The sequence below is a fragment of the Phalaenopsis equestris genome, unplaced genomic scaffold (genome assembly GCF_001263595.1).
Source record: "Phalaenopsis equestris unplaced genomic scaffold, ASM126359v1 Scaffold000039, whole genome shotgun sequence".
Taxonomy (NCBI): Eukaryota; Viridiplantae; Streptophyta; class Magnoliopsida; order Asparagales; family Orchidaceae; genus Phalaenopsis; species Phalaenopsis equestris.
In genome coordinates this window covers 36,531-46,242 of record NW_018164481.1, presented here as the reverse complement: position 1 = coordinate 46,242, position 9,712 = coordinate 36,531, and the positions used below count along the sequence as shown (strand labels likewise).

The 9,712-nt window shown below is 34.7% G+C and overlaps 1 protein-coding gene across 2 annotated transcripts in view; it reads left to right on the top strand.

The window, feature by feature from the left end:
• The window catches only part of LOC110019037 (MADS-box transcription factor 23-like), a 76,926-nt gene that overhangs the window by 56,096 nt on the left and 11,118 nt on the right, over positions 1 to 9,712 (top strand). For both annotated transcript variants that reach the window (XM_020716559.1, XM_020716558.1), the window contains exon 3: positions 8,887 to 8,948. In XM_020716559.1, coding sequence (XP_020572218.1) covers positions 8,887 to 8,948 — 62 coding nt within the window. The remainder of the gene's footprint in view (positions 1 to 8,886; positions 8,949 to 9,712) is intronic.

Here is a 9,712-nt window from a genome sequence, read left to right as displayed (position 1 = left end):
ATATATATATATATGATGTCCCGCCGCTCTGCTAGGGTTTCGCCCCATGGCGAACCCTAGCGTTTCGATTGTCGTTGCTGCCCCGAACTCCTCTCCCTCACGCGTCCATGCGCGTCGTCGATTGCGTCGGAGAAGACGCGACTCTGCTGCGTCGTCTTCGTAGCTTTGTCGACGACTCCACTGATGCTCGCTAGCCCGCGCTCGTCTCCTCTGCGATTGTCGTTCCTTCGCGCCCAGGAACGCAAGGCTTTTCCTCCTTCGCGCTGCTTCGTGCCCTGCGACGAAACTGCGGCTTGTCTTCCAATCGACGTGCGCTGCTTCTACACCTGCATCTGTGTCGATCGACATTTCTTACTGTAGAAATGGCATCAGAGCGTTCCTACGCCGCCGCCCTCGCGAGTGATAACCCCGTCTTCACTCTTTTTTTCGAATATGTTTCTGCAACGATAATTTTGCTCTTAGCACTGAAACCAGATTTCTCAAAAAAGCTTCCCGTAAAAATGGCAAACCTGTAATCTTTCTCACTGAGGCAGAGATCTCCACCCTAGCTGCGCCCTGCCGACTGTTTTTAGTTGGTAAGTTTCTTTATGGAAACCCTAAACTTGAGCTACTTTGAAAGAACTTTGAACAAATGAAGCTGAAAGGGGGTTGGAAGATCGGTAAATTGGATGGTCGCCACATTCTTATTCAATTATCAAATGATGAAGACTACACCCATTTGTTTGCGAGAAGACTTCTTCGAATAGAAAACCAGGTGATGAAGGATTTAAAATGGACGGTGGATTTTGACCCTTGTATTGAACCTCCTACCATTCCTGTTTGGCCGCGCTTTCCAGGTTTGAAGATCCACCTTTTTGATCAAGAGCTTCTCTTTGCTTTAGCAATGGTGTACGGTAAACCCCTCAAAACTGACACACCTACAGTGAATCTAACTCGGCCTTCAGAAGCCAGAATTTTGATAGAAAGGGATATTACTTTACCTTTTCCGGGAGAAATATGGATTGAAACATAACTGCAGGGATTTTGACAGCAAGCAGAACTGGAACAGATACCTCATGAACAGATACCACTTTATTGTACAAACTGCCGTATGTTTGGACATTTCTCAATACAATTTTATCAGTTGCATCCAAATTTAAAACCTTCAAGTAAAAACGCTTCTGGATCTGTCCCACCTCATACATGTCCCTCCTCTGCTCCGGAGTGGATTCCACAGACTATTGAAACACCGGTTGACACGATGTCACCTCCCCCGCCCACGACCGGAGACAATACTATCTCTGTTCTTCCGACTGATATATTGGCAGATGGTTTTCCCCAGGATGCATCAGGTGTTGAAGAGACATGTTTACCATCTCTTCAGAATCAGAATGTTGTTACTACTAGTCAGGAGCTAGGGGCTCATTCTCTCCTACATGCCCAATAATCTGTTGACCACACCGATCAGATGAGTCAGTCTTCGGATGAGGAATGACAGGTTTACTTATCTAGAAAGAAAAAGAAGAATGAAGACACACTCCAGCTTGGGAACTTAATGGATGATACTCTAGTAACTTCGGGTAATGGAATGACACTCAGCAATTTGTTAGCTGTCTCCGCTCCTAGAACCAGAGGCAAAGGCAAGACAAAGCTGGCGCGTGCCAAACAGCTTATTTCATGCAAGTTTTGTTTTTTTTTTTTGTGTTTTATCTATGTTTCATCCTTTTACGATGCTAGTGTTTGATGTATCATATGGGTAGGACACCTTTTTTGGGTCCTCTCATACAACATCTATGTATCTTTTCAATTTCAATAAAATTAGCCCTTAGGCGTTTATAAAAATATATATATATGTGTGCGTGTAGCAGTAATCAATGCATAATAGTAAGTAGCTATAAATAGATAACATTCATAACAATGTGACAAATAAATAAAATATATCAATCAAAATAAAACTAATGCAATTATCATTAACTGAAAAATGAATGAAGAAAAAAATATTACTATATATTAAAAGTATGAGTTCTCAACTCGATGCGATTAATTTGTTATTTGATTTGTTTGAAAACCTAGCATAAACATGGCATTCATATTACTAAAATTTAATTTATTTATTATCTTATTACATATATATACAAATTTAATAATTTATATTATTTTAATTCGTTATTTACTTTACATTATTTTTAAGAATAAAATTTTTATTATTTTACTTTATGTGATTCTGCTTAAATTTTCTATTTTATACATACATACATATATACATACATACATACATACATACATACATATATACATATATATATATATATATATCTATATATATATATATAATCAATTAACTTTTAACTTTCTTAAAACTCACCTCGTCGAGCCCTAATCCACATGTAGATGTGATTCTGCCTGCTCTTCTCCTCTTTTCTGCTCCCATTATATGGCAACAACGAACGTGAACCCCTCCTCTGTGCATGGGAGAGCTCCAATGGCTTCGGCTCCCTGTCACATGAGCTCGGCCTTTCTTTTCCATTCCTATCTGAACACAAGATCAAAATTGCACAGGGACTATAGCTTTGGCTCCCTTTCTACAAAGCCACAACGTTTACCTTCCTCGACTTCTTCAGTCACCTCCGTCTTCGCCTCCTCCTTCTTCCTCCTCTTTTTGCTTAGTTGAGGTTCGGGAATTCTCTCAATAAAATGTAGAGGCGTTCAATCAATCCTTGCGAGCCATACACACCTCCAACACACGAGACAAATGGATGTACAAGGAGAGTCGCACACTTACTTTCCCCCTCTCCTTTCCTCTTCTTCTTCTAGACTTGCCTCAACTTCCTCATATGTATTGTTTTATAGAACATATGTAATATCTGAGTTCTCGATTGTTCGATTCCTCTCCCTCCTTTGACTGGACCCAACTCCTCACTCTCTCCTTTGGTCTCCTTGTTTCCTCTTCCCCGGGTAACTGAAATGGGATGTTACAGAAACCACAAATTATACCATACATAAATGAAAATATCCAAACATAACTACAAAATATGTAGACTACATCTCACAGCAACACATAACAACGCATCACTACCCTAAAAAAAGTATTGCAAAAAAAAAACTACAATCACATCATAACATTATACCTATTAGTTGTAACTCTCTTCTTATAATTGTTAAATCGTGAAAACTTTTTAGATTTAATAGTTTTATGTATGAATGGCCAAAAGAAATGTAATTCAATATTTTATACAACTGTAAAATTTCAGTATAAATTTATTATTTCTCGTTTCAACTCAAGTATTTACTCTTTTAAATCATTAAGAGTCATATCAGGATTATCGTCCTAATCAAATGTATTCTCAAATTATACCCATAGGTATCTTCAAAAAGTTGCACCTAAAAGTACACATTTATCATTTCTTTTATCGTGCACGATTACATCACATCCCGTCGGTAAAATCTGAGGGTAATGTTGTATGACTTAAAACATTATATTTTATTTCTTTTAATTATTTCCATTTAAGATCAATGAAACTATCATTTTTCCTATTCAATTTTCATTTCATTCATTTCAACAAATTTTTCATTCACAATATATCACAGATTATAAAATCGAATATAAGAAATCATAATGCAATTATTTGTTAATAAAACATTAATTTAAGAAATACAAGAAAATAATTACTCAACTGAAGCCTGAATGATTTTTTCCTTCCCTTGCTTTTCTTTTACTTCAATTAACACCCATTGTCTTTTAAATCAACAAACCTAATTAAAACTCATATATTTTCTAAACAATTAATAATCAACGAAAATTTAACTACGTAAGAATTTTATGATTAAAAACACTCACCTTTTTTAACCTTAAGATTCTATCTTCTTCCTCAAATCTCAAAAAGTTATCAGCCTTCTATCGCACTTCCTAATTGAAAAAAAAAATTAATAGCATTAGTTTAAGGAATTATATCACTTATATAACAATATAATTATCAACAATTATCTTATAAGTTTCTCGAATCAATCTTCCCACTCACTCCCATGCTTCAACTTCTCCTTCCAATCTGAAAAATTTATATATGCTTCTTCTCCTTCCAATTCGAAATTTATATATTTTGAGTCCTGAATGAGTACAACTTTGCATTAAGGCTGTGAACCAAGCCAAATATTGCTTTGTAACCTTATTTAATTTTAACATGTAGGGAGTCTCTGTCACTCCTTTATATATATATATTTATATATATATAATATTTTATTAATTTACTTAATAAAACTTTTCATTAAACATTTTTTGTTACTTACCTTTGTAACTGGTCGGCTGCCCCACCAGCACACACGAAGGTCCTTTTCTTCCTCCAGCCTCCGCTCAACCAAGCACGGCGCGGTCTTCTCCTTCCCTCTTTTCATCTGAAAGGGAATCGAGTTCCTCTTCCTTCATGCAGCTAAACACGGAATCTCGACTTCAACACTGCAAGTACACACACGACGCCGCTTTCTCCTACCGTGAGTACAACGTTGTTGCCTCCTACAGCTAGGGTTTCATGTCATATCTCAGGTACAAGAACACACGTGACTCCTCTTATTCCTCCTCTTCTTCTCCTCTGCTTCACTCACAGACAAGCCGCAAACTAGGGTTGGAAATGACCCCTCTTCCCTCCTTCCTTCTCCTCTGTGACTTTGTTTCTTCTAATAACCAAAACACTTGAAGATTATGCTTCGATTTGATTATTATTATTAATATCATTATTTTTAGTTATTAAAAAATACGCATTAAAAGAATAAAAATTTCAACCTTTTCTAGTCGCTTCTTCTCCACATAATATCAGAGTGATTAAGATCCTATTTTTAACCATTGTTCTTATCTTTCATTCTTCTAGATGCCAAGCACAATTTCTTTGATTTTCCTTCCAAGAAGTCAATCAGCATGAATACTAAAAATAAGATAAAACAAAAGCTCCATTGACTACATGTTTGTCACCAACAGGCCCATAGACTTGGAATTAATAATGAGAGAACAAAACATCAAATGATGAAATTAATCAAAATTTTAGTTTCAACCACTAACAAATAAAATGATCATCCTAATGAATTGAAAAGCTACTAACAAAAGTAGCTTAAATTAACATAAAACAACACGACTCTACTCTACTTATTCCAGGTACAAGAAGGCGCGACTCCTCTTATCCCTCCTCTTCTTCTCCTCTGCTTAACTCACATACAAGCCGCAAACAAGAACTAGAAATGACCCCTCCTCCCTCCTTTCTTATCCTCTGTGGCTTTGTTTCTTCAAATAACCAAACCACTTGATGATAACGCATCGGTTTGATTATTATTATTATTATTATTATCATTAGTTTTAGTTATTACAAAATACCCATTAAAAGAATAAAAAAATTCAACCTTTCCTAGTCGCTTGCTCTCCACATAGTATCATAGTGCGATTAAGATCCTATAACCATTGTTCTTATCTTTTATTCTTCTTTATTTCATGCACAATTTCTTTGATGTTCCTTCCAAGAAGTCAATCAGCATGAATAGTAAAAATAAGATAAAACAAAAGCTCCATGGACCAGGCCCATGGACTTGGAATTAATAATAAAAGAACAAACTAATAAAAATTTTAGTTTCAACCACTAATAAATAAAATGATCATCCTAATGAATTGAAAAGCTACTCACAAAAGTAGCTTAAATTAACATAAAACAATACAATAATGATATTACTTTTTTTCTATGTTAGTATTGTCCTCTATACATATTGTCACTTCTTTCACAAATTTTTTAATCTCAATCTTAAACCAAAATATTAGTAGTTTAAAATATGATGCGCAATCAACCTGCCAGTAAATACTTATAGTTTTAAGTTGCAATTTTCAATCAGGAAAGATGGAAATCAGACAGTTAAATTAGGAGTTTTCTATAATTAGGAGTTTCTTTATTTAAATTATTTCCAATATCTTTATGATGATTTATTTTCCTTTTAGCTGAATATTTAAATTAGGAATAATATTTAATGAATATTTAAATTAGGAATATGTATTATTAAGTTACCAAAAATAGATTATACAGAATATTTTCTACCTAAAATAGATTGTAAGATTATTATTTAATGGAATGAAAACAATGGGAAAAGGCATCGAGCATTTTCATTATTCAGCCTATTTTTCTCAACTTTGACATGATATCAGAGTCCAATTTTTGTCCTAACCACCGATAATTTTTGAAATACCGTCAAGGCTCTCTTACCGTCGGACTTCTTGTAGAACGGGAAGGGAGGAAATATTTCTTTGCCTTGATTTTCACTCGTCTGTTCTTTGTCTCATTATTTCTTCAAATCTCCTTCGCTAGCCATCGCTACTTCTGTGGCAACTTCGACCGCTTCTTCCACTTCGGTTTCATCCGCTTTGACTTCTGCTTCTTTGTCGCACTCAAGGATTGAAGGCTACGACACTCCTTCATAGACCGACGACTTTGGCAAACCCTAGATTTTCGGATTCGGCAATCTCGATGTCGGCACTCACGGCATCGACATCTCAGCTTCAACAGTTTTGGCATGAAGACCAGGAAACAAATCGTCCTCGTCTTCGCAAGAAGAATCAATAGCATTTGGATTGTTTGGCAGGGCGTGGATCCTAATTGTGGGCTATGATCAGTAGCATTTGGATTAGGATGCGGATCCTACTTGTAGGCTATAACCGATAGCATCTAGATCATGTAACTGGATCCTATTTGTGGACTATGATCGGTAGCATTTGGATCGGGATGCTGATCCTACTTGTAACCTATGATCGATAGCATTTGGATTGTGTAACTGGATCCTATTTGTGGGCTATGATAGGTAACATTTGGATCAGGATGTGGATCCTACTTGTAGGCTATGATAGATAGCATCTGGATCGTTGAACTGGATCTTAATTGTGGGCTATGATCGGTAGCATTAGGATCGTGTAACTGGAAGCGAATCCTTCTTATGGCTATGATTCGAATTTCTGGGCGATAATGATAAAGGATTTCTTGCTTTTCTTTGCTCAAATCATGTTATGGTTCAGAAGTTGTCTCTAAGGCTTCAACATTTTTGGCTTCGACACTCACGGTTTGAGGATTTTTGCTCCCGACAGTGTTATTAGTTTCTTGTTGGCAAATTGATGTTTCCTGATCAGTCGACATCAATTTGAGGAGGGATGTCAATCAGGAAAAACGAAAATCAGGCAGCTAAATTAGGAGTTTTCTATAATTAGGAGCTTCCTTAATTTTTTTTCAGTATCTTTATTGAGATTTATATTCTATTTAGCTGAATATTTAGATTAGGAATATGTATTATTAAGTTACTTAAAATATATTATACATAATAATAGATTATAAGATTATTATTTAATGGAATGAAAGCAAAGGGAAAAGGCATCGAACCTAGTCAGTATTCAGTCTATTTTTCTCAAAACTTCGACAACAATAATGTAACTGAAAATAAAATATGTATGCTAATTAAAAGCAATGAATCAAAATAAAAAATAAAACATTTTATTATTCAATTATGATCATTCGGAGAAGTTCAGAGCATTTTATCATATAATATAATATCTTATTTTATCTATATATTATTTACATTCATCGCACATGGCAAGCATACTACTAACATATATCAATATCAATATCTATTTCATTTTACGTCCAAAGATACCTTGGCATCTCCAACTATAGTAACATAAAGAGATGATATTCATCAATCTATCAAACACAAGCAAGCATACATTTTATCTGTCCTTTCATAACAGTAAATGTACTTGCATAGTAATAAATTTCTACAATAAATAATTTAAACAATGCTAAGTGTATACATCCATTCATTTAATATGATAAAACATTTAGTAAAATTAGGTAAATCATAAATTTGCAGCGATAATCAATCTAACAAGTTCATTAATATTAATTTTGTTAACTTTTGAAGAAGGAATAATATTATAGCTTAGAAACATAAATACTCACTATAGTTGAAAGATTTGCATTCAACATTTCATTCTTTGGTCAATTGTATTTTAAAAATTTTAAATTTTACAAATCGACACCATGTTAAATTATTTCTTCTAAATCATGTACATTTATCTCCTCTCATGATTTATTGATCTTTTTTACTTTGTGATATTGAAAATTTTCATTTCTATCTTTATACAAATTCTTATGTGAATTATCTAATATAACTGTTTTATTTAATTAGTATTTTTCATAGTAATATTCTCAAAAATTTATTTTACTCAAAAGATTATAGTATCCAATGTCCAATTAATTTCTGCTTTTATTTAAATCCTTACAGATTTTAATTCAATATTCTAAATATATATTCAATTCTCACTCAAATTTATTCATAACATAATTCTATCTTTAAGTAATAAATTAATCATCATAATTAGATTATTATCATTTTTAATTCCATTACAATTATCTAAAATCATTGATTTTAAAAAAATATAAATCCACAAAATCTAATCATTGTGATTACTATAAACAAATGATAATAAATTTAACAGAAAAATCTCATTATTAGTATTTTTCACATAACTTATATCCTACCATAAACCTCCTAAGAAATAATGACTGACCAGGAAAATAAAGTTCAAAGCTAGGACACGGTTTAATAATTTCAAAGATTCTTCAATTGCTATAAACGAAAATGTTTTAACAATTTACAAAATATTTTGCCGAGCGCCGATATAAGTAATGAAATTTACATCATAACCAGAATGTATCTAGTTCAGCAAGTACCTAGAAGTAATTTAAACAAGAAACTGAAGACCTTCCTTCACGTTAGGCCACATGCTAAGTATGTCCAAATCAATGTAGATGCTTTACCTCTGAATAATTATGAGTTCATTTGCTTTTCGTACAGTTGAGCATTCCCTGACTTAATTAATTTATTTGGTGTCTGCTCCAGATCTGGCAAAGGGAAGCAACAAGCTTACGGCAGCAATTGCATAACTTGCAAGAAAAGCATCGGTAACATCTCTTCACCCTTTAGAACATCAAGAATAAAATACAAAATGTCATAGAAATAGAACATAAAAATTACTAGCATGCATTTTAAAATTCGTTACTCTTATTAAAGATGTAACTAGCAAACTATAGTTTATTTAATGGAATAAAAGACTGTAGTCCTCCAACTACTTATATGTGGTCAATTCAGTCTCAAGGTGTCACTAATACTAGAGTTAACCTAAATCACACATGAGAAAATAAATAATACTACTAAAACAAATAAACAATTACAACAAACACACTTGAAAGGGGAAATAAAACACACGCGACATGCAAACGGCAGCTCCCGGGTGATGATAGTGATTGTTAAGAGGTTGGATGCGGTCGCGGCGAGGTTAAGAAGGGTGTTTCCAGGCTATGATAGAGGAGTAACAGCAATTATGGGTGGCTGGAATGGCCAAACAGCAAGGGACAGCAGTCCAAACCGCAGCTATTTGCTGTTTAGGGCAGCTGGAAGGCGGGAAGAAGCAAGGGGAGGCTGACCGGGTTGCTGGAACAGCAAAAAACAGGCCGGAATGGCTGTTTCCGAGCGGCTGCAGTGAGCAGGATTGGCGGCGGCGGCAACGGTTAAGGCATGGGACTGCGGGACTGCCAAAAAAGGACCGTCCAGAGGCTGCGATAATGAAAAGAATGGCAGGACAGCAAGGAGCTGCAAGGAGATAGCAACTGGACTCTTGTCGGGGCGGCCTGCAGCGATGGGGAGAGATGCAGATAAGTTAGGGAAA